General features: G+C 51.7%; 1 protein-coding gene and 1 long non-coding RNA gene across 3 annotated transcripts; both read right to left on the reverse strand.

Annotated features, from left to right (window-relative positions):
* Positions 1 to 1,095: 1,095 nt before the first annotated feature.
* Positions 1,096 to 13,629, reverse strand: GDF6 (growth differentiation factor 6). 2 transcript variants are annotated; one of them, XM_064392278.1, is made up of 2 exons: positions 13,230 to 13,629; positions 1,096 to 3,770 (listed from the first exon to the last, which is right to left on the reverse strand). In XM_064392278.1, exons 1-2 carry the CDS (start codon positions 13,564 to 13,566, stop codon positions 2,908 to 2,910), a joined length of 1,200 nt encoding a protein of 399 aa, XP_064248348.1. In that variant the 5' UTR covers positions 13,567 to 13,629; the 3' UTR covers positions 1,096 to 2,907. The 2 variants fall into 2 exon arrangements, with proteins under 2 accessions (XP_064248348.1, XP_064248357.1); XM_064392287.1 differs by lacking the exon at positions 13,230 to 13,629 and adding an exon at positions 10,035 to 10,285.
* Positions 13,630 to 22,470: 8,841 nt separating this feature from the next.
* On the reverse strand, positions 22,471 to 24,631 carry LOC135282484 (uncharacterized). The gene is made up of 2 exons (XR_010348628.1): positions 23,877 to 24,631; positions 22,471 to 23,229 (listed from the first exon to the last, which is right to left on the reverse strand). It is a non-coding gene; the product is annotated as an uncharacterized LOC135282484 (long non-coding RNA).
* Between the last annotated feature and the right edge of the window lie 240 nt (positions 24,632 to 24,871).

Here is a 24,871-nt window from a genome sequence, read left to right on the forward strand (position 1 = left end):
TACCCTGTACACCCAGGAGAGAAAAATGTTGCCTCTTTAACAATTTCCTTTGATGGAAGTTTTCTTAGGCCTCCCACAGTTGAACTTTGCCTGATGAAGCTCCCCAAAGCCATGTCTGAGGCGGAGCAGAAAGGACAACTCAGTGACAGCACAGCTTGCCACCATGCGTGTGATGAATGGGCTTGCAACAGAAGCGATATTGGTTTTTACATGGAAAGGAAATTGCATTGAAACTCTCAGTGTATGGTTTTAGCCAAAGCATTGTCTGTACACACAATAATTCATTTGCTCAATAGACAGCAAAATAAAGAGATGATTCATTCAGCCTTCTCTAGCTGACAATTTCGTAAAATTTCAGATTTTACATCATATTCATTTCCAGTTGACAATGTCTTACACATCTCGATTACCTTTCCTCAGAGAGTATAGCGCAGCTTGTTGGACATCATTTGCCCATTCTTTCCCTCATAAAGAGAGCAGAGTCTTGATCCACAGCAGAAGACTGAACTGGTGTGGTCAGAACAGCAACCAAAGTTCACACCAGTCAGAACTGCACATGGTGAACCTGGCTTTAGAACTAAAGCCCTTTTTAAGCTATAATTTCCAAACGTACTATTAGTAATGAATTTGAAACATTATTAAGTACTAGAAAGCAGTATTCCTCTGGCAGTTGTGCCAGTTCTAAGGCTGGAGTCTTCTACAGGTGTCTGAGCTGCTGCTATTCAAACACTCGGGCCTGATTCTGCACTCCTTTGTTCAAGCAGCAGTCCAAGGGAGTGAAAGCTGGTCAGAGAAAAACGTGTGGGATCAGATCTTGTGATATGGCAAAAAAATTCCCCTTTCCATGAAAGGAACCTTGTTTTCAAACACATTCCACAAGGTGAGCAGCTCTTTCAGCCCTTCTGCATATAAGATGAGGCTTTTATTTTTTTCCCTGAGAGTGGGGCTCACAGCCCCCAAGCTGCCTGTGCCACCGCTGCACACACCACTGAGAGAGGATCCTTCTCTTACTGAAACAGCTACTCATTGAATAGTTCTTCATTATCTAAGAGATAGCCAGGAAATATTTAATAAATATATTACCCATTGCATCAAAATAAATATCATTTATAAAACATTCATTGTCTTTTGCTCATCATCATCATCATACAGTGTATATTAATGACCCCAGTACAGATGAGATTTACAAACGTTTGCCTGAATTTCTCCCCTTAATGCATTCTCCCACTTACAATAATCATTGCATAAAAACACAATGCAGCTTTATGCCACTGGCATATACCAAAGACGAAACTAAAGATCTTGTGAGAGTACAGAAAGTCTTCAGACAGGAGGAATGGCTTTAGGTGTGCCTTCAAGTGGCACTTGATCCAACTCAACTCTGCAGCATTTTAGAATTAGAGCCAATATTTACTTGAGAACTCAGAATTACTTAATCAAATAATAGAACATATAAAAGCAAGCTGACTGTTTGGAAAAAAAAATGTTTAATAATACAATGATAGTTGTAGTATCGTCCAGTAAAGGTGTATTGTAAAAATGTTCTGAATATTAATTTACCTCAGATAACTTTAGAGTTGTAAATACTTGCATTATATTGAGGTAGACAGTAAAAAAAAAATTATTTTCTCCATTATTAGCACAGAATTAAAATCTTGTAATAATATCTTAAGGAAATGATAATGTTAAGTAAGGATGAAATATTTGATTAATGCTTAATTCTGTACAACTCAAATATAAACTTTTAAAAAATATTAGAAATTATAACATTTCGAGTGCATATCATGTTTTGTACATCAAAAAAGAAATGCATGTTGTCCATCTCCATTTTGCACTTTTCAGTCTGTTTAAATAAACAAATATTTACAACTTTTACATGAACAACAGTGCATCCAAAGCAAAATGTGCATTTTAAATTAATGCTCCTGGTCGAGTCTTTTTATTAGCATTTTATATTATTATTCTCTTCTCTTTTTTATCTTTTTCCACAAGTTTGTAGCTCTGCAGTACCAGATAAGCCAACAATTCTAGAAATCGGTGGGGAAAAGCCTGAAACTAGGAACATAATAATTACATTAAGAAAGGGCTAGGCATAGCTTCGAAGTGCACTTTCCTCAGGTGAAACCAGAGCTGAGACCAAAGGTGGGAAAGAACCAGACATCTTACATAAAACGCCTTTTCCAGCCCATTTGCATGTAATACTGCTGCAAATTGCGAGGGCCGTCGAGACACAGCTACCCGGAGACCTGGCAATGGCATCCTTGCCCTCCTCGTGGGACCCGAAGCAGTTTCCTTTCCAATCCACCCCGGTTGTGCTTTCTGTAACACTTCGCTCTTCACAGTTTTGCTGTCTTAAAATAAAACCTAGCTGATAATTACAATCTTAAGCAACTCTTGCTTCTTTTTCTTTTTTTTTTTTCCTCCTTTTCTCCTTTTTTTCCCCCTTGGGGGGGAGAGAGGGAAAGGGGGGGCCGTAGGCTATTTCTGGCTGGTAAGCTTGCAGGAATGTGAAAGAGAGAGGGCAGAAATGAAACAGCCCTCTTCAGAGCAACTTCAGAGAGAGGGATCAGTCTGCTCCCTCTCCCTCCCCCGACTCTTTTTGTACTCGCTAAATTGCCTTCACCTTTGCAGGGAGGAGGACAGATCGCCAGATAAACCCCGGGGGAAGAGAGGGGAGCGGGAGAGGGACCGGGCGGGGGCCTCGCCGCCTGCCCGGCCCGCTCGCCCTTCCCCGCCGGCAGCCGCGGGCCGGCGCTGCCGCGGCCCCGGCCGGCACCGCCGCGGAGCCCGGCGCCGCCGCCCCCTCGCCCGCCGCGCTCGGCCCGCCGCGGGCCTGGCCCCGCTCGCCGCTGCCGCCGCACCTCCGCCAGACGCAGACCCGGCCGCCGCCGAGGGGCGTCCCGCCCGCTACCTGCAGCCGCAGGACTCCACCACCATGTCCTCGTACTGCTTGTACACCACGTTGTTGCCCGCGTCGATGTAGAGGATGCTGATGGGGGTCAGTTTGGTGGGGACGCAGCAGCTGGGCGGCGTGGAGCCGGGGTCCATGGAGTTCATGAGGGTCTGGATGATGGCGTGGTTTGTGGGCTCCAGGTGGGAGCGCAGCGGGAAGTCGCAGACGCCCTCGCAGTGGTGGGCCTCGTATTCCAGCGGGGCGATGATCCAGTCGTCCCAGCCCAGCTCCTTGAAGTTGACGTGCAGCGGCTTCTTGCTGCAGCGCAGCCGGGACTTCTTGCCGTGCCGCTTGCCGTGCCGGCTGGCGAAGGCGGTGCGGCGCTGGCGCCGGGCCGGCGGGCGGCGGGCAGCGGGCGGCGGGGGCGCGCCCAGCTCGGCGCGCAGCTCCCCGAGGAGGCTCCGCCGCCGGGCGCGGGTGAAGACCACCAGCAGCGCCCGCTCCTGCGGCGGCCGCGGCCGCCGCGCGAAGCCCAGGCCCCGCAGGTCGAGCCAGCGCCGCGGCCCGCGGCCCGCCGAGGCCCGCAGCTCCAGGCACAGCCGCTTCCAGGGCCGCTGCTCCCGCAGGCCCTGCCGCACGTCGAACACCTCCCAGCCGGAGGACGAGGCCGGCCGCGGGTCCAGGGCGCGGGAGTCCAGCGGTCGCGGCGAGAGGCAGGCGGAGAGCTGCACGTGCGGCGGCGCGGCGGGCGGCGGGCGGCCCCGCGGGGCCCGGCGGAACAGCCGCAGCTCGGCCCCCACCAGCTCCTCCGTCTCCGAGAGGGTCGACACATCAAACACATACTGCTGCCGCCTCAAGGGAGCGGGCGAGAGATCGTCTGCGAGATAAAAATAATTACAGTCAGTTGCGCTCGGGGGGATCTGCCGAGAGGTCTCTGAGGCGGGAAAGGGAGGCAGCACCGCCGGCTCGCCCGGCCGGGCCGCTCCTGCCTGCCTCACCCCCCACCCCCAGCCGGACCGGGACCGGGGAGGGTAGGGAGAGGAGAAAGAAGGAGAAGGGAATAATATGGAAAGGGAAGAATATGGAAGTATGGAAGAACCCGCACCCGACAGTCGAGGAGACAGCTCTCCAGCACTAGAGGCAGACCCTGCTCCACCACATCCTCTGCCTATCAGCCCCATGTACACGTATCTGTGCTCCTCTGAGGAAAACCTGGACTTCTTTTTTGACACATCGGTGTACAAAGTGCAGCGCAGAAAGCAAACCAGATTCCCTTGAGCTGCTTTCCAATAAAATGTTTACAACCCAGCAAATACAAAAATTCCCAAAGCCCCTGTGTTTCCCCAGAAGCTAGTAAAGCTTGTGTAGATTTCTATAGTAAAAGTGTCACTGGAACCTCTGTTCAGCAGCCCCTCGCCGCTTTTCCAAAATCAGCCCGCCCCAGGGGTAGAAACAGAGACTAAAGAAATATACACCGGCCTGTTATTTATCGATATCAAAGGTCACTGCGATTCTTAATCAGTATGTTTCACAACCTCGGCTCTACCTGACAGCTCTCTGGGAACCTCCTGCGGGGCAGGAGAGACAAGGGGATGATTTATGCAAACCAAAAACCTTCAGACGCGCCACGGCGATGTAAAAAATCAATGCGGATTAACGTGCAGTTAATCAGCGCGGATTAGCACACTCGACAGTCGCCCTGCGTCGCTGCGTGTTCCCCTGGACGTCAGCAGGGAGATGGAGCGTGGAGTGCACCAGGGACAGCGGGAATTGCTGGGAAAAAGACCTGCCCCGCAGCCAGGCCACGGGATGCTCGGCGGAGCCTGGCTGCCTGCCGAGCGCAGGGAGCCGCCCTGGGCGGCCCCGGCCCCGCCGCGCAGCCAGCGGCACCTCCGGCCCCGCACACCGGCCCGCCTCCCGGAGCGCGGCCCCGGAACCCGCCTCGCCCGCACCGCGGCACCAGGAGCCAGCACGGACAGGGAGTTCCCGAGCCGGAGCTTCCCCGCCTCCCCGGGGCTGCGCGCCGGCGGGAGCGATGCAGGACCGGTCAGGCATCCCGGAAAATCTGAAACCAGGCCTTTCGCATCCCTGCCTCCACCTCCCACTCCAGGCTTGTCTGTTCCCTCGCTGTGGGGCTTCTCCTTCCCAGCGAGGGGCGAGAGGCAGCCTGGTTGTGTATCCCGCTCAGGGAGTGCGGGAGGAGACTGAAAAAACCACGAGCAGAGCCCGAAAAATGTCGTCACAGTCCAGGTGACGACAACAGCTGCTTTATTGAGCTGTGAAAATAAAAGTGAAACCCGTCGGGAGCTGCCTAGAGGTGCTGGACAGTTTCATCAGCACTGCAAGTGCAGACCAGGATTCGGTCCATGAGTCTCCTGCGGGTTTTGGGGGAGCGTGGGGGTAGTTCTGCCCTTCGCAGGCGCGGGCCGTGGGCTGAGGTGCACGTGGCTGCAGGAGGAGGGTCCAACAGCTCCGGAGATCTCTGGTATCATTGCCTCCTCCTTCAAGGGAGTCCTGGGAGCTTCAGAGAAAAGCGGATGAGCCTTCGGGTAAGATAGCGCAGGTCCTCCTCCTCTTTCTCCTCTTTTTCGTCGTCTTGGTGGTTTTTTTTCTGCATCCAACATCTGTCAGATACAGGGCGCAGATCGATCTCCTGGCTCTACCGATATGCCTCAGATCTTCGTTCAAGGGCTCCAGCGACCGTCGAGGAAACTAGATCAGCATCTTCCTCTGCGGCTGTCCGCAGCACCGGGACGTGGGCAGAGCCGAGCCTGGGCACGGATTCCCTTTTAATCGCTCTCCTTGCTTAGGGGATGGAGAGGCGGCTGTCACGCTTGCTTTCAGAGAGAGATGCTCGCTCTCTTTGGTACTCCCAGTCGCCATGGGGTGGGGGTGAGGAGAGTTCTGCCTCCAGGCCGCTGTCCCCCCGGAGCAGACAGCCCCACATACACTCCTCCTTGTCCTGTTCCTGACCAGCGCCAAAGTCCTGGCGTCCCCCATATCTCTGCCGGGGTGCAGGAGCAAGGCAGCGCTGCCCAGCAGCCACAGCTTTCAGGGAAAGGGCGGCCCTTTCCCGAGGGATGAGGGGACACGAAGGTGACAGCGCCTCTCCCCTTCCCGAGGAACTGTCACGCAGGTGGCCTGTGGCGGCGCAGGAAATAATCCCATTCGGGGGTAACATCCAGGCATGCAGCTTAGACGGGAGGGAAGCAACGAGAGGCTGAATTGCCCGCATGTCCCCGCTGCTCAAAGTGGGCTCTAAAGGGTCTGCAGACCCCTGTCACCCGGCGGTGCGGGAGGAAACCAGCTCCGGCACTGTGGGTGCCAAAAGGCTTGCTCAGGGATGCTCCGCAAGCAGCATCTTTTGAGACTCCGGTTTGGTGAGGGTTTGGGGCGTTGCACGGCAGGTCCGGGTTGCTCGGTGGCACGGCACGCTGGCGACACGGCCGGTTTGCAGAGAAATGTGCCCCCGCTCAAGCGGATCTCTGAGACCGGTTTCAGCAGCACCGAAACTCTGCTGGAAAAATCCCACTGGCTCAGGCAGCTGCCGGCTCCCGTGCCTCTCTCGGGAGGGCAGGGAAAGGGGCAGGGCTGCCGGTTGTTTCAAATAAGCAGCTTTGAATCCGATCAGATAAACGCTATTTATTCACTCTTGTAACCTAATAATTCCAGATGAATACATAATCCTAAACCAGTACTGGCTCGCTCCCAGCGCAGTCGAGAGGGTGGGAAAAGCAGCGGAGGGCGGGGAAGGAAAGCGGGACCTCCGGAACCTCCACAAAACGGGAAGAGACGGGTCTAGGTTGGGGACCCTTTGTTCCCAGCGAGGCTGCTGCCTTCCCAGCACACAAAGAGCGGCAGCAGAGACGGCGTGGGGACACCCTGACTGTCCCTCTCTCTCCCCGTGAGCAGTGCACAACGGATAGGGGCTTGTCCTCTTCAGTTTTCCTTTAAATCCAAGGAGCGACTGGGGTAAAACCCGGGGTTTCTAACAGCCAGCTGGAGATCTGCCTTTTTCTCAGGCCAGCTGAAGCTGTCCTTACAGATATTCCCGTTACCGAAATACTTGTTCCGAACAGCAAAGTCATCCCAGCTGGGCTGGGGAAAGCCACATGGCAGAAAATGCACCGGGGAGGTGTGTTTGTATTTGTAGCGCTAATGTAAATGATTGTAAGCTCCGCAGTAAGTATTTGTTCTATTTCGACTCTCCGCAGTTTATTCTCTTTTTTTCGGGCGAAAATAAAATATTAGGAGCGGGAAGGAGGAACAGAAGGAGGGAGTAGGTCTATCTGAAATTTAAGAATGTGCCAGTGGCGGATGGAAAGAGCAGCCCCACTCCGCCGTGCCCCTCGCGAGGCGCTCGGGCAGCGGCGTGCCCGGTGCTCCCGGGCCGGGCCGGGCCGGGCCGGGCCGAGCCGGGCCGGGGACTGTCCCGGGTCCCCGCCCGCCCTCCCCCCCGCTTCCCTTCGCCGTGCGGTGGCTGCGCTTTCTGCAGCTCCGAAGCTGAATGAATGACTGGGCTGGGACTTTTTCCTGTGTGAAGCCTCTCCCGTTTCCCGGGTCGCTTTCTCGCCGCAGTCTGGGCTTTGAGGAGAGACGGGGGTTAACGAAGGCTACACAAAGTTTCCCTTTTCATGGCAGATCAGGTACTGGGCTCCCAGCCAATTCATCAGGGCTCAGATCTTAACTTTACATCACTGCAAATTATACCCAAACCACATTCAAGAAGAATTTTCCCATTCCCAAATTCTCTTTCAAGCCATATTTAAACTCGCAAACCAAAAGCACATTTTCAGTTTAAAGACACTTTGCAGACACTCGCACAACAATAATCTGGAAATTAAAACATATATTGTCCCTAATTGCGAAGGTCTGCCCACACGTTGTCTGCGGAGTCGCAAGGCTGACAGGTATTTCTTTCGGAGCATTACCCAAGCTGTGGAAACAACGGGCTGACTCTCCATGTGTGGTATTTCTCCGGGTTTCAATTCCACATCTCCCAGCGCCTGCCTCGCCGCGGTTTTTTATTACACCGAGTGATTAGATTTAAATGCATCGTTCGCTTCGCTATCGAGTAACCGAGAAAGACCACACCTTCCTCGGACGGATTTCCAATCCTGCCAAAAAACACTAACTAGTTGTTGGAGGGCTGTTTCTTTTTCTTTTCTTCTTTTTTTTTTTTTTTTTTTTTGTCTCCTCGGAGCGGCGAGGCACCTGGCTGTGATGCACCTTTGATCACCGCTGTACCGTACCTGCTCCGGGAAGGCTGCCTGCCCTTGTCCCGCTCTCCGCCGTCCCCTCGCTTGCCAGGAGCGACTCTCGGCCCTCGGGCACAGAGGGACACGTCCCGCAAGGCTCCGGGCCCTCGGCTGTCGCCATCGTCCCAGCAGATGCGCCGAGGCGGACGGGAGCTTCCTTGCGGGGTTTCTACCTGCTGTAACAGACCTTAACCCAGTATCTCTCCCTTTCCCCATCTGCGGTGCTTACGCTACCCGAAATACTTCGACGGAGGAGAAATAATTTCTCCGAAATTATTCGTGTTGAGAAAATCGGCCTGAATATTCCCAGCGCTTGGAGCTAAGAAATGAAGCGAAAATATTACTGAGCGATAAATGTGGAAGCGCTAAGATACAGCAACAGAACATACAAATCTGGCCATAACTAGCAAAGATTGAAACATCCCCTTTCGCTCATAAATCAGACTTCAGGCACGAGAGGATGGCTACCCTCAGTTTCAGCCTGCCCCTAAATCGCAAGGAAAGGAGAGTTTTCCCGGTCGATCGTTTTGGGTTTTTTTCTGCTATGAAGGGAGGAGGTAAATGAGGAGGGCGAGGCGCCCCACTGCCGTGCCCAGCACCGAGTGGCCCTGGCCTGTGCCGGATTTTCTCCCCGCGGGCCACTCGGCTGCCGGCTGGGGCCAGCCCAGCTGCGGCACAGCATCTCCCCGCGGGCGGCGGAAGCTCCACAGCTCCGAGGCGGAGACCTCGGACCTCCGTCCCCCACGTGTCCCCCCCTCAAAAAAAACCCCCAAAAAAAACCCAAAAAAAAAAAAAAAACAACCTCTTGGCAGGAGGGTTTCTGGATTAAAAAGAAAAAATAATAATAACGAAAAAAATCAGGACCAGGTCCGAAATGAGCCACCGGAATAGTTTGATAGGCGTGAATTACTCGTCCTGTTAGCGGAGCGGCCCCGCGGCAGGGCACCGCCCCGCCGAGCTGCCTGATCCGCGGAGCTCCCGGCGCCGCTTCCCCGGACCGCCCTCCCGTGCGCGAGCCCCCACGCCTTCTCCAGGGACAACAAACAAACGAAAGACAAACTAAAAAATGCCCCCGTCCCCGCCGACGGCCCCATTTTCACTGGGAAGCGGCGAGAGGCGCAGCCGCCGAGGGGACGCTGCGCTCCGCTCCGCCCGCGCCCGGCCCCGCTCCGCTCCCTCCCGCAGCTCCCGCGGCGCGGGGGCCAAACACCGAGCCCCAAACACCTCCCGGCACCGGCAGCGCGGAGCCGCCGCCCCGCCCGCCCCGCGACACCGGCTCCGCGCGCGCGGAGGCCCCGCCGGGCCGGGCCGGGCCGGGTCGAACCGGGCCGGGCCGGGCCGGGCCGCTCGCTCCTCTCGCGGGCGCACGGCGGGGATGAGGAGCGGCAGCTCGCTGCCGCGCTCCGGCCGTCTGGTCTGCATTAGTGTTTTTATAAGGGGCTCAAACAAATCGAATACAAGGTCACCAAATAATTAACAGTTGTGAATTCCCTCCTTTCCCATTAAAATACTTCCCTGTTTATATTTCATTTTCCTTCTGCCAACGACAACACTGCTTGGGCAAAGGCGCTGCACAGATTACGCTACACTGCAGCTTTCGGTCCACCCAGAAACCCGCTGTTTTGCATAAATATGTTGTACTAGATGAACTTCAAGTGAGATTTTCACTCTTTTCTTCCGCCACATGCACAGCCGGGCCGTTTTCAGTTTCTGCACACGGAATCCCCCTTTCGTCCTAGCCGTCTATTCACCACCCTCAGAACCCTCATGGCAAGAGCAAAATAACGATGTTCGGATCCCTGCCCATCTGAATCAGTTGCCTCCCAACTGGAACGCGAACCTACATAAAGAAAACGGGGAGGGAAAAAGGAGACGATCTTGACCTATTTCGATGTCCCCGTCCCTTAGGCGCGGAGCGCAGCGTTTCGTATGCGGGAGCCCTGCCTTGGTGCCGGTGCTGCGGGCTCTGCAGACACAAAAGGGTGAGGCGAGGGGCACTCGCAGCAGCCGACCCTCGTGGCAATCCCTTCTCACGGAGATCTTTTCAAAAATCGTGCTCCTTCGCACTCCAGCTATTTCTTTTTTTGTTTTCGATTTCTTCCCAGTCATGCCGCGTTTCTTGCTAGCTGTGGGATTGCTTGTTTATAACTCCCTTCTCCAGCTCTCTCCCGCTCTCTCCTTTTTTTTTTTCTCTTTTTTTTTTTTCTTTTTTTTTTTCCTTCCCCTGCCTGGTGGAGTCCTTGCAGCTCCTAATTGTCCTGCCTTACTGTGGAGCTCCAATGCTGGGGGTCCTGAGGCCAGTGAGAGCACCATCTGCGTTTTAATGAGTTACTTCATGTGCCAACAGTAATTTTCCTACATTCAGCTAGGTCCTGTCTGATCTTGCGACCGTAACAAGGGGGAGCGAGTGGGGGGCGGTAGGGGGTGGAGAAGGGGGAATCGCAAGCCCTTTCCCCTCTTTCTCCACTCTTTTTCTACCGACGGGGGAGAAAATTATATGTGCATTAAGCAGTAGTGAGTCTTCACTTCCTCTCGCGCTACCCTGAAAACGATCTTATTAGCTTCAAGCGGGAAGGGAAGAAGCGAAGCAGAGGGAAGCGGCTGGCGGTGTCTGCCCCGCAGCCCCGGAGGGCGGTGGCACGGGCGGGCCCGGCACTGCTGCGGCCGGGGGCTGCAGAGCCGAGCCGAGCCGAGCCGAGCCGAGCGGCCCCGCCGGACGCTCTCGGGACACGCAGGCACCGCAGCCGCCTCGCACGGGAAAGGCTATTTCTCGGCAGGACGGAAAGCTGCTTCGCGCTCCTCTGCGGGCTACTGTCCCCCCGAAATGCTGCCATGCAGGATGGCGTGCGGCAGGTGGGACGGCCACCGCCATATCCCCCCTGGAGCTGCCGCTTAGGTAAAGAGCAGCCCATCTAATTGGGTCAATTTGGGCGGCTATACTGTCTGCAAATGAAGTGACAGAAAATCTGCCCCCCCCTTCCCCGCTTTCCCTGAGCAAAGACTGTTCATCATCAGCACAACTCCAGCTCGCCAATTAACTGGGCTAGGAGCCCACGGGGAGGTGGGCAGTAAAACAGCTACCACTTCAGAGGAACGGAAGCTCTCTTGAAGTTTTTTGGTGATGTGCCATCGGCTGGTCCACTTCATTATGGGAGACTAGACAATATTTGATATGTTATGACATGAACACTCAATTAGATCACTGAGTTGAAATACTCCAATCAGTGGCTTGATGCTAAGCAACCCTCAGAAGGTCCAGCAGAAGGTCACAGCCTGTGACACATCAAATCAAAATCAATGGGGAAAAGTGAGGCTTTTCCTTAATCAAACCAGGACTTCTGTTAGCAAATCACTTCCCCCGGAGTAGAATCTCACATGCAGCGAGATGAGCTAAATTTGTTAAATTAACTGTCTTTCTTCTGGTTATCAAGAATAAGATGATATCGAGCTCGGCTCCATTTCCTGCGGCTCGCAGAGTTAGCACCCCGTTTCCTCTCCGTCAGGGGGAGCGGTCCAGCTCCTTTCTGACGGCAGAATTTTCGAAACCGTGTTTCTAGAAAGCGGGTCCTCTTCCCCCCATCCCCGCTTTTAACAGCGACGAAGAAAACAACCCCCATAAGGCGAAGGCGGAGAGCAAAACCCCTCGTCCCCTTTCCCCTCGACAGCGTCTGCGGGCTTCCGACCGCGAGGGGCACACACTGTGGGCGCTTCCACGCGTCCTCCCGAGCCCAGAGGCGCGATGGGCACAGAGCCGGCAGAAAGAACTCCCCCGAGCCCGGGGAAGCAATGGGGCAAGGGGCCGAGCCTGGGGTGCCGTGGGCGGGGAGAAGGCTCCGGCTCGGGGAGGCGGTGAAGGGGGTCAGTTTGGGTTCGGTTCGATTTGATTTGGGGCGATCGGCTTCTGCGGCTCCGGGGAGCCGTGTGATTTTTCCCGGCGCTGTATTTTGCCCTAAAACGGCTGGGACACGGCGGGAGGGCGGCGAGCTGCCCCGGCTCCCGGTGCTGCCAGCCACCGGCAGGTACATCAGTGCCCGAGGAGGCGCGGACGGAGGGGAGGGTCTTCAGATGTGGGAGAAGGGGAGGAACGAAAGTGCAACCTTCATTAAGAACCTGTTAATTAATCTGTTCTTAATGGCTCACAACCAGGGTAACGAAAAAAGGGGAGGGGGGAATGAAAGGGGCAGGGGGGCGTTTTTATGGAAGGGAAATTTTACTCTGGATCGACGAGAAATGTGCACCCGCGGCCCCGGGTACGAGCGATACGACCACGAGAGAAAAGCCCAGGAGGGCCCCGGCGGGGGCTGCAGGTCACGGAGGGGGCCCGGGAGCCCGGCGGCACCGATGCTGCCCGGGAAGCTCTGCGGCTCTGGGCAGCGGCCCCGCTGCCAATCCCGGCCCGGGGGTGCGTGAGGACCAACCCCGCACAGAGCTCAAAGGATGCGGCCCCGGAGCAGACGTCAAGTCCGGCCGCCCCTCGCTGAGTCCCGGTACCGGGCGGTACCCGGGCTGCAGGCTGCCCCCCCGCAAGGGGAGCCGGGGGGTCCCAGTCCCAGCGCTCTTGGAAGGGACGGGGCTCTTCCAGGTAACCCCGATAACGCGACCCGAGGCGAGAGCAGCCTCAGGCAGAAGATGTTTGCCCTCCTTCAGCTTAAACTTTCTTTTCGCCGTGCAGCCGCATCGATAAGAGCCACCCTTTCTCCGGCGGGTGGAAAGAAACCAGAAGAGCGGTATTTAATTATTTTTTTTTCAAGGTTGAATTTACACCCAAATTCCGCCTGCAAAGCTGGGGCGTGTTTTCCACCACCCCATGACGATTCGGGGAGGAACACTCGTGTTTCTCGCACGCAGCACTTCGGGCTCGGGTTTAGCGCTGCGAGGCCGTTTGCTTTAAAATAAAACAACGCGACTCCCAATTTACCGAGAGATCTGCACTTGCCGGCGATGCCGGGGCGGGGAACAGCACCGGCGGCCGCTGCCCACCTCCCCAGCACCAGGCTCGGCGGGACGGCAGCGCCGTGCCGGGGAAGGGGCACCGCAGCCCCGGGGGGACCGCGAGGGGCGTGGGGGGCAGAACTTACCTCGTCCCCTGTCTACAAAACTAGTGATGGTGTTGGCGGATTTGGACGACTGAAAAAAGCTGGCGTTGATGCCCAGTTTCTCCGCGATAGAGTAAGTCCTGAACAGAGACAGCATGTACTCGTGGGGTTCCGCCCGTGGGAGCGCCCGGTCCATGGCGTGTCCCCCTTGCCGCGGGCGGTTTTCCCGTGGGGACCGCGGCACTCTGCGGCTGCGACCACCTTTGGAGGAGGCGGCGAGCCCCGAGGAGGCAGGGAGGGAAGCCGGGAGGCAGCAAGGTAAATCCCAGAGGAGGCTGGCGAGCAAGGCGGCGGAGAGCAGGGCCCGGCGTGCATTCATAGCGAGAGGCGGCGGCGGTGGGGAGGAAGAGGAGGGCGGCCCGACGTGCGGCTCCGGCGGCCCACGGAGCGGCGCGGGGACTGCGCGGCGGCGCGGCGCGGAGCGGCGACTGCACCCGGGCGGGCCCGGCCCGCGGCCGCCCGCCCCGCCCCGTGGGTACCGCCCCGCCGCGCACGGCCCTGTGGGGACACCCAGCCCGCCCCCGCGGGGCGGGCCGCGGCGGGGCGGGACACCCGTGCTCGGGGCTCGGGGGTCCCGCTGATCCCTGCCCGCTGCGCTCTCCACGCGGGAAGCGGCCGCGGGGGCCGCAGAGAGATGCCGCGCGCCTTGCTGCCACCTCTCGGGTACCGCTTCTCATCGACCCAGCGGGGCTGTCATCTGTTCAGGTGCCTCACAGGTTCTCCGGGTTTGAGTGTGGGCAGATTCGTGTGATGCTAATGATTTTACTTGAGGCTCTTTGTATTCCCCTGGCTATGTGCCCGAAAACTGGGCACAAAGCAGGGCTCTTATAACAAGGAGAATTTTGATGACAAGTGAGCATCTCACCTTAGGATGTGCCAGGGCCCATCTAGCTAGCAGCCTTGAGGCAGGCCCTGACACCCGTTAGAGAAGGAAGGAAAGGCATAGGAAGAGCCAGAGACTATTCTTCTTGTCTCAAAATCTGCAAATCAGCCACCAAGAGGGGACCAGCCCAAGTGAAGCACAGTGCCAGGCTGGGGCCTTTCAAAAAGCAGCTCTGGGCACTGCTGGACCGTCAGCACTGTCAAGATAATCAGGGTAGCCTGGAGAAGGCAGGGCACACATTTGCCTTGTCCTGGTCATGCAAAAGACAACAGTGGAGCAGAAGTACAAGGATTCAGAAATTCACCCACCCCTTTTCATTTGGCTTTTCCGAGGTGTATCCTTCAGCATGAAACTGGTGTCAGTTCCCCAATGGTTTCATCCAATCACCTGTCTAGAGTTCACAGCCATCACAAAGCACAATAACATGGTTGCATTAACTCTACCTGTCCTGACCACTACTTTCTTCTCCTTCACCTTCTCATCCTCCTGCCTGGACCATGACACTGCTGCTTCAGGCAGCCACAAACCACCCTCTTCCACTTCCCCATGTGGCTTTCCTCTGCCCTGTGCTGAGCTGTCGTTGTGCCACTCCGTGTGTCCACTCGGAAGCTCCCGGCTCACTTTCTGTTTATCCTTTGACAAATCACACAGTCTCTCATTACCATTTTAGCAATTTTGAATATTCCAGTACATATATGTATGCATGAAATGGTCCCAAAGTGCAGTGGACGGCGGGGGACGCTCTCCCGTTCCTCGGAGGTCGGGAGGGTGGCTAAGGCTTTTGGCCTTACTTGGGTGAGACATTGCAACAGTGGTGGAAGAAAGGAGTCAGCTTGGTCGGGGGCTAAGTCCAGGGTTATTGAGGAGAGCTACAGTGCAACACAGGATCAGTGGGATGAGGCAGACCCTGACAGAGCATATGAAGCAGGCTTCCAGCCTGGCACATCCCAGTTTGCCGGTAGGGTGCTTGGTCCCACTGTGTTCCCCATCTCCTACGGAGAGATGGTAGGGACTATGAGGAACACAATGGGAACATTGAAAGCAAGTGACAGGCTCAGATTCCAAGTGAACCATGCTGCATCTCTACTAGAAAAAAAGATAATTCCAAGACAGGAGCTCATGCTATGCAACACTCCATACATGGCTTAGAGAGCTCCCTGGTGTGGTTTTGGCCCATGCCAACTAGCACTTTCCCAGCCAATACCCAGGTCCGTAACAAGTTATGGCTTGTGCCAGGGGCTGTCCCTAGATGGCCATTTGGATGTGCCCATGTGGATGTGGGACACATCATACATCTGGGATTAGAGAAGGGGGCCCGTCATTGCCTTGGCTTCTTTTTAGCACGATAGATGTACTGCGAGGTGCTGGCAGATGAACTGTGAAGAGACAGGGCTACAAAAAAGTATCAGTGACAGTGTAGAAATGAGGCAAGTGTTCTGCAAAACCATTTCCCACTTCATCCTCTCCCATTTCTTCACTCCCATTTTATTTATTGTGCTTTCACTCCTCCTGTGTATCCTCTGGCTTCACTGACACCCTCCTGACCACTACACTCCCTTTTCATCAGCTGCTTTCTGCACTGGAGCATCTCCCCTCCTCCTGTCCCTTTGGCTTCTCTGTTCTGATGCCTCACTTTTGTTGCTTGTGCTCCCCTTTGCCACTCCCATCCTTTCTGCTCTGTACTTAGCATTTTGGCTATTTTTTCTTGCCATGACCCAGTTCCTTCCGGAGCCTTATCATCACTTTTTTGTTTCCTTCTGCCCCTTTTGTGTTCTATTCACTTATTCCATGCTCCTGCTGGCTATCTCCAATCAGCTGCCCAGCTCCAGTTTCTCCTCCATCAACTTCTGCCCAACCCTAGCCCCGCAGGCTCTTTCTTTTCTCTCCTGCTGTATTTCATTGTCCTGTTTTTCTTTTCTGATATTGTTCCCACTTCCCACATCCCCTCCTTGTGGTCCCAAATGCTGCTGCTGCACGGCTGCCCTTTCCCACTCTCACTCTGCTGGTTTCCAGGGTCCCCTCTGGTGCTCCCGGAGTGTCTGTTCCCTTCCTGCCTTTGTCTCTTGGTCTGTCTCTCCCCTTCCCTCTTTGTTCTCAGCTTTTTCCTCCCTTGGCCTCCTCCTCTCCCAAGGGGAGGTGGTTTCATGCTAATGCAAAGCTGCAAGGTCTCAAGAGCAACTTCCATCAGCCTGATTTAATTTCTACCTGCTGCTTTTGCATGCTTTAACGCATTCTCCAAAATTGACTTGGATGGCTGCTTTGCACTGTCACTTCTTTATCAGGGACCTGACTTGAAGCCCTCTGCAGCCAACAGGGCCTTTCCTGTGTTTCTTGTGACCTTTCAGGCAGTGTGGAGGCTGAGGCCCTGCTGAGGCAGATGCTCCCATAGCACTCCAAGACTGTTGCTTAGCAGGTGGGAGTGCACACAGGTAGCAGTAACAGCCAGAAATAGGCAGTGTTGCTTTCCAGCCTGTTTCTCAAGGCTTTAGGTTGCTCAGGGTTGTCCCCGTGCCGTTCTGGAATACAATGCCATTGCTCAATACAGCCAATTGCCAAGACAGTCACTTAAGGGAATGGCAGAGCACGGAACTGTGGGGGTGTAACAATTGTGGCGCCTCATGGAGCAACAGTCAGGTCTCTGAGAGGGACTTGAATATCCTGAGCCATCTTAAGAAACTTTGGTTTTGATTGTCCCTGAGAAAACTGTGTGGAACTGGACCTGAGAACTACAGGCAGGAGTGGGCACTTCGTGGGGCAGCATGAGAATGAATCAGCGCCTGTGAGACACTTGGGATCCCTGTTTCAGTGCATGGCAAAGAGTGAAATAATGGCAGCAACAATAAAAGGAGTAAAATAATAGCAGCCACCAGAAAAGAAGAATAGTGTTTTAAAAACTTGTTTCCTTTCTGGTTTTCTCAACAATAAAAGTTGGCCAGATTTCAGTGTATAATTGCATTATACATATTTTGTAACTTTTTTTTTTAATTTCAAGTACGTTTCTCAGAACTAAAGCAATTTGGAGACTGCAAAAATGCAGTTTTAAAACTAGTTTCATTAATTTGCTTGCACTAGCACACATCCCATTTTTCACATTTTTTCTTTCCGTGAATTTGCTATTCTGGGGAAAAGTATAAATGAATGGAAACAAATTTGAAAGTCAGGAAGAAATCCAAATCAAATGCAATTTCTTGAATCTAGAAGTTTAATGGAAATTACTCTTGCTATAACCATAACATGAGCAGCCATGTTGAGGAAGAATGACAAAGGTTAAAATTCATCCCTGCAAAGTGGTCAAGCCAAGACATAAGCATCACTCATTTCACCTCTGGTTTGTGGTCATTTGTAAGACTTAGTACGTAAGGGAGATGAGTACAGAGTTGATCAGTTTGTAGACATTCCTCCTTAGTTTTTTTTTCTTTTTTTTGCCTCTAGGTTGATGCTTGTTTTAACATGAACAATCTGTTGTAGGATTTTTATTTCTGTGAACCAAAATAATTTTTTATTTGGATGACTAGAATATGTACCCCCTCAAACTATGGGTTTTTCCCCACTTTAGCACAATAGGCTCCAAAAAGGCTGTGGTTGCACCACATAATCAGGGGGCAGGGATTCCTACCAGCACAGCAGTTAGCACATTTTCCAAAATGCCCGTGTAGTCCATATGTGCTGGTTTTCAAAACACCAGCCTCCACAAGCCTTGGCTTTGAAAATGGAACTTTTTTTCAAAGGCCCTGATTCTGAGGCATTAAATTCTTACTCTTTTAGCCTCAGCATTTTTAGCACCTCTCATTTTTTCTGCAGTGCTCCTGAAAAGGTTGGCTTTCAGTGCTTCAGACTGGTAGGAATATTTATTTTTCAGTAGCTATATTTTGGCCCAGGAGTTGTTTGCCCTTCCCCACATGGTTCTTCCCTTATGGATAATGGGCCAGCTCCTCTCCCTCCTGGCCAGGCTGCTCTGCTCTTGGCTGAGAGTATTTTCTGAGATGGAGCACCAAACTCCTACTCTGCTGCCTGCACCCTGGACCGTCACATTAGCCTTTTTTTTTTTTCCTTAACACAGAAAACCATCCTTTATTTCCTAAACATATTTATTTCAGCATGCCCCGTCTCCAAACCATCAACATAAACCTCAAAAGTCTAATCAGATCAAGATTTTTAACTGCTCAAACTATGGTGTGTGAACTAACAGCAGACAAAGGAGCATACCTAAATAAATAGGGTCGCTTTAGGAGTCTGAAGTACCTCCTGCACTGTGGTCCTCCAAAGAAAGTCCTGTTTCACTTTCCAGCATCCTGCAAGGGATCTGCACCTTTCCCAGTGCCCCACAGCCCGCAGAGCTCTTCCAGATGAGTCCCCCCGTGTTCTGGCTCAGGGGAGGCTTGTGCAGCCCCACAGCATGGGGACAGGCTCTCCCATTTCTCTTCCTTTTGCTCCTGCTTTTGGTGGTTAGTCTTTCACAAGAAAAGTCGGGAGAAGGAGCAGGGCTAGCCCTGTGCATCACTGCTGCTTTTTGCAGTGTTTTATTTTGCCACAAAACAGTGGCAACTTTGCTTCTCTGCAAGCTCTCTGCATTTTTGTCACTGTCTTAGATTAGAACCACATTGTCTCTCATTCACAGTTAAAAACTTAATACGTGGACGTGAAGAGGGAAGCCACTCCTGCATTCTTGGTATATCAAAACACATCCTGACATCAGGAAAACAAATTTCAGCCTATAGATCAGGAGAAAGGGAAGAAGTTTGCAACAGTGATTCTGCTTTCATTTGCTCTGGTGTAGAAAATTAAAATTATGTAGGAAATTGTTTTTCCTGTTTAGGATAGATTTGATTTTAAAAAATTACTGCTAACTTTGTAAACATTAACATAGACGCAATAAACATGTGAAATTTCACACAGGGGATCCACAATGTTTGTATAATTATAAGCATATGGTTACTTTACACGAAGTCTCTGTTATACTTTTATTTACTAGTGCTTGGGGAAAACAGAGGTTCTCAAATTCAGTGTTTATTTACATGTATAGGGAATGTCACAGTCTCCATTAACCTGTCATAATCTGTATTTCTGTCTTGGAACTCCAGCTATATAAACCAAACCCTCACTCACACCATCATTTCTAATTTGTTCAGCTACTCTGCTAAATCAGGCAATTTCTGTAATTTCTAAAGAATGTATATCCTGCTGCTGGTGGCAGGATGAGAACTGCTTACCACCTCAGTGCCTGCTTATTTCAGCTCTTGAGGGGGTAAAAGTGAAAGCTGTTGCTTCGATGCAGTTTTCTTTGTTCTGAGGAATTTTGTGGGACTTTAATTTGTTGTTTTCTTTTTAGTTTGAATTTCTGCAAGGCTATGAACAAGCCCTGGAGGACACTCAGCATTTTTTCTTTGATATCCACAATTCCTAATTTTATAGGACACAAAAGGAACTCAGATCCAGCAGGATTCAGCCCTCAATTTGTGGGCTGAATTACATTATTTTTTGTCTTTTATACTGAGTGGCCATATGCCTAGGGCTGTTCTTTGCTTGAGGAAGTGTGGGAGCTCATATATGCACAGTAACTTCACATTTTAGAAAAAAGGTGAAATAATTTGCAGATTTTTTTTCACTTTTTCCTTCTGTGCAAGAATACATACAGTTTTGATAAGCTAGATTTAACTGTGCATTTGGGGTTTTTTGGGGGAATACCTCAGCTCAGACTTCCATCATTGGCTTCTCAGGCTGGTGCTGTTAAATGATGCTTGCTGTTATAAATGATCAGAACCACGCGTTCTGACTGAGAGGGACAGGGACATAGAGGAAATTCCTTTCAAAAGAAGATGAAGGAGACTGTTCAAGTGTTGCAGCACTGCAGTCTGGCCTAACAGCACAAAGAAATTTATTTGCATCCTTTTATTTTACAATTCCTTTCTCACCCATCTCTTTTTCCTTCATGTCCCTCTTGTCACTGCAGCACTGCATGGCCACGTGGAGCATGGCAGCTCCACGGACCTTGAGAAGACTTCAAGATGTCTTGGTTACTGTTCTGTTACCAGTTCTGGGGAGAAAATGAGCACTTATCTGACACCTTGGAGGTGTGGGTACCAATCTCATCCCTGCTCTCACTACCTCAAGAGTGTCACCATGTGTCTCCCTACTGTTGTTTCTGCCTATTCATTGTTTCAGCTACAAACTCTTCAGGACAGGATCTGCTTCCCACCCTGTCACTGTCAATTATTTTCTTGGTAGGGAAATTTTAATCTTTCCTTACATTAGTTCAAAGCAATCCACCAGTGCTAGCTCTGCCTAGCCCACTGGGTGCTGCTTACTGCCTTCCCAGACCACGACCTGGAGCCATTTGCCCTAGAGAAACCCTTCAGGAGCAGTGCAGGAGAGTCACTGTATACGGATCCAAACTGGAGAGGTGACAATGGAATAGGCTCTGGCAAACAAAACAAACTCCTGGAAAGTATAAAATTAATTTTGATCCTTGCCAATGCTTTGATATTGGAAGGAGATGGGCTGCAGCAGTCCTCAGGCTGGGGATATTCCCTTGAATATCCCCAGAGAAGTTGTGCCTGAGGATGGCGGCATGAGAAGGAGAGGCACAGGCTAAACTCTGTGATGGTGACAGCTGTCACGGTAATTACACTCTTTTCCCCTTCCTTGGTTTACTGAAGAGGGAGTGAAAGGCAGAGAGAGGAAGAGGAGGGGATCAAGGAAAGACAGGAAAAGGTAAGCTGATAGTGGTTTTATATCAGAAGGTTAGCTGTCAGCTGGATCTTTCCCATTAAATAAAGGGATTTGATGTGAATACTACTCCACCTCAGAAAACATCCCCACATGTTGCAAGTGTTCCTTCCCCTTTACATTTCTTTTTTTGCATTTTAAAATCTCTGTAGTTTTGAAAAATCACTTTTCCTATCCCTGTCATAAGAGAGGCAGGCACAGCAAATAGAAGCTGATGACTTGCCCCGGAGAAACAGTTGAAGTATTTCTCCAAGGGGCAGTGCTGCAGCACAGTCCCATGCCTGCCAGCAGCCACAGGGAGCCTCCATGCTCCTACCCCAGCCAGCCAGAGTGTCCATCCTTTATAGGTCCTGAATTAACTCAGCTATTTTGTGCAGTAAAAGATGCTTAAACAAGCAGTGAGATGTTATCATTAGAGGCTTCCTATTAAACTATGACTATAAATACTGGCATTGGAAGGATAAAGCTTTCTCAAGCTAAGCATGTCAGAAGATAGCATTTCCTTCAACACTGTCCACAAAAGGTATTGGTTGACCAAGTGTTTATCAGTACTACCTCTTAGGAAACCAACCAGTTCATTTTCAGTTCCTCTGACTGCTTTATATTTAATGCAGTAATGTGGTTACCTATTACATAAAACTGCATCATTAAATAGATTCCTTAAACCATTTCAACACCACAAAGGCAAAAGACTTACTCAAAAGAATGCCAAAGCTCAAAAACAAGCATTCACCAGCTAGAGAACAGCAAAACCCTCTTGCCTGTAGCACATTTTCTTTCCTTTGCAGCTTAATCATAATTCTGAATTCCCTTATTTTGAATGCTTGTTCTGGGATTAATTAAATCAGCTGGTCTGATCCTGGAGCTCCTGATGTGTACATTTGTTCTTTCTCAATGTATAGTGGGGTTTTTCCTATATACAGGAGCAGTGGAAGCAAGCCAGAGCAATGCCAATGTGCTGCATCAAACAAAGAGCTCTAAAGCAGAAGTGTTTGTTGGAGTATTCTTCTTCCCCACTGTTGCCAATGCTGCCTGGCATGGGGAATCACTTCCACACCTCCTATACGTGGATGGCTGCAGGTGTGAGCAGACACCAGTGAGTCAGGAGAGAACTAGGACTGATGGCAGAATAAGAATATTAGTGCATTTACAAGTAAAATTATGGGCATGGCCTTTATCCTGGGTATTTTATCTGTGCCAATCAAGCAGCAAAAAAGTCCTTTATAAAAGCCAAGCTGAAACTGTGCAAACAGTGCAGAAAACAACCCTCACGCTCGCCGCGGATCAAAGAGAATAAATGCACGATAGCTTGGGAGGTGCTGGTTTGCCTCTGAATGTCTGAAGTTTGGACAGATTTGCTCACTTTGGGTGTGAGCCCAAAGCCATCCACAGGCAAGGGGAGCGGGCTGGGGCACAGAGCTGACCTTTTTACTGCAGGGCTGGCCTACAGTCATCAGGAGAAACCTGCTGCCGTTCAGCCCGCAGCGCCTTTTCATCAGCGCGGCTCTCACTGACAGTAATGGGAATTATGGTCGCAGTTTAACTTCCTCATGTGCCAGGGTACAGCCGCACACAGTTCTCCTCTTTATAAAAGAAGACCAGGCACTCTATAACTGCTAAGAACAGGCTGTCTGAAAGGTGTTTTATTAACTAAAGTTGGGGAAGAAAATGAAACTGAAAAGAATACGACTGCATATTAAACTACATGAAGTGGTCATGACAACTGGGAATCTCGGTATCATAAAATTTTAACAGCTGGATGCAATCAGTGGGGATTTTCCATTTTTCTTTTTTGTTAAGCTTAAGAAAGAAAAAGAGGAAGAAGAAAAAAAGAAAAATAAAAGGTTCATTTTACTCAAGCAAGCTTTTTATCCAGCTCAGCTTTCTTTGCTTAATAACAGAAGTTGTCTTTGCTTCTCTATAAATCTCAGCACTGCCTGTGCTTAGCTGACATCGTCCTTTTCCCGGGGCAGGGATTCCACAACTGGAGGTGTTCAATATCCCCAACAGCAGCACGACAAGGAATGGAAACCAGAGAAATGCATGTTATAGGGAGACTTCCCCCATGTGTATGCAATTTTTAGAACTTACCAAATAATTAATCAAAATCAAATTTTGCCTCACAATTCATCAAGACTCAACCGTGCCTGAAATCCCACAGTAGTTCTTCAGCAAAAGGACAAAGTTCCACGGTAAGTCAGCAGAAACACTTCGATGTTTGGCTGGGCACCTTCCATTTCAACGCATGCAGTCTCAGCCCAGGCTTCCACTTATATACACCTTTGTTTCTTTAGCACTGCTTGCTTCCTGGTAATGTCAGCACTTGCCTTGAGGTAGCTGAAGAAACATTTCACAGACTGAGCTTTATCAGACCTATAGGAACAGAGGGCATTACTGAAAATAATGTAATGGATTCCCTACCCCCACAAAAAGCATATGTTTAAAAAACAAGGTCAGAATTGTATATAATTCATGGAATGGTATTCCTTGATAGCTCCAGTGAGGACCGGCTTATTTGTCCAGGGAGTAATAGGATATTATTCAGCATAACTGAGTTTGATGGCTCTCTGTCTGACTTGCATGGCTTTGCTTAGGCAGCCTTATAAACAAGCATGTTTCCTCAGTTCATTGTTATTTCTGTGTCTGTTAAAATGCAAACTGACTCCAAACCTCTGACTTCACCTTTCAATGCCTACATGTGCATTTTTGTTTACTAAAATAACTTCATTTTTCCTTTACTGATGGCTCATGAAGCCTACAACAGCATCCACACATCTGAAGAAAATCTTCTCTTGTTGCATTTTCAGCCTCCCCAAATCCCACTTGTCTCCAAAGCCACAGGTTTTCCCGAGCAGAGGTTGAATTCTGTATAAACTCCCAAGCCCTTGTTTTGAGGACTGTGGATGGGCTTTGCCTCTCCTGAGAGACTCAGCACTGCACATTCATACTGAGGGTCAGAGCAAGGCAGGATGGAGCTCTGAGGATGCAAAACAAGCAGATGTCACCTGGGGAATTCTCACCTTCAGTCTCACAGTTCCTTCAATGGTTGCCCTAAATCATGTTTTCCATGTTCTTCCACAAAATAATTTGGAAACACCTGTAGAAGGGCCAAAATAAACACTAGCAGATGGTGTTTGGAAAATGTCGGGGGCTGTGATGAGGTGCCTGGGAAGGGAGCCGAGCACATCACCTGGCAGTGCCCCTATCAGTGAGCTGTGGAGAAAACTGGTGGGCAATGAAATGCTGCCTGGGCTTGGTGACTGCACAGACTCTGGACTGTGAACTGATGTGCTTCAGTCCCAAATGTCTCTCACTGAAGTAAGCAAAGATTCTGCGTGTGCTTTGAGCAGAGGTGTAAACTCAGAGCCACCAGCACAAGTTAAACAATCAGAGCAAAGAGACAAGAAATATGCTTTTCTACGGACAGGTGGGTAAAAGTACAACCAAACCACCATGCTTGGGCTGTACTGTGTATTTCTGAGGCTTGTGCAAGGCACTGCGCGGGGAGAAGACAGAGAAATTGCTGCTCAGGAGGTCCTCGGGAGGATCACCGAGTCATTCCACACATCATTCCAAATGAACCAGCAGCATCCAAGTGAAACCCGGGCAGTGTGTGAATGAACGTCCTCGGAGGGAGATGTCCGAGTGAGAACAGGGATCGTGTCGGCACCTGATGGGCGTCACCAGCGGGTGACACGAAATGCGCTCTGTGGGACCGGCACTTGGGCTCCGAGCAGACTTCTCCCCGTTAAGGCCAGCATCTGAGGGTGCGTGGCTCTGCGGGGCACACCCGGCGGAGCTCGGCTCTGCTCCCGCTTCCTGACCTCCTCCTCGCACCTCCAGCTCACGGACGGCCCGGAGAGCCGGGCGTGCTCCGACCCCCGGCCGGGAAAGCGGCCACAGGAGGGCACGGGCGGCCCCTTCCCCCAGTCACCGGGACAGCGTCCCCGCTCCGGTGCCGCCCGGTCCCTCCCGGGGCCGCTCCGGTGCCGCCCGCTCCCGCTCCTCTCCCTCT

Source organism: Passer domesticus, chromosome 1, assembly GCF_036417665.1.
Source record: "Passer domesticus isolate bPasDom1 chromosome 1, bPasDom1.hap1, whole genome shotgun sequence".
In the NCBI taxonomy this organism is placed as follows: domain Eukaryota; kingdom Metazoa; phylum Chordata; class Aves; order Passeriformes; family Passeridae; genus Passer; species Passer domesticus.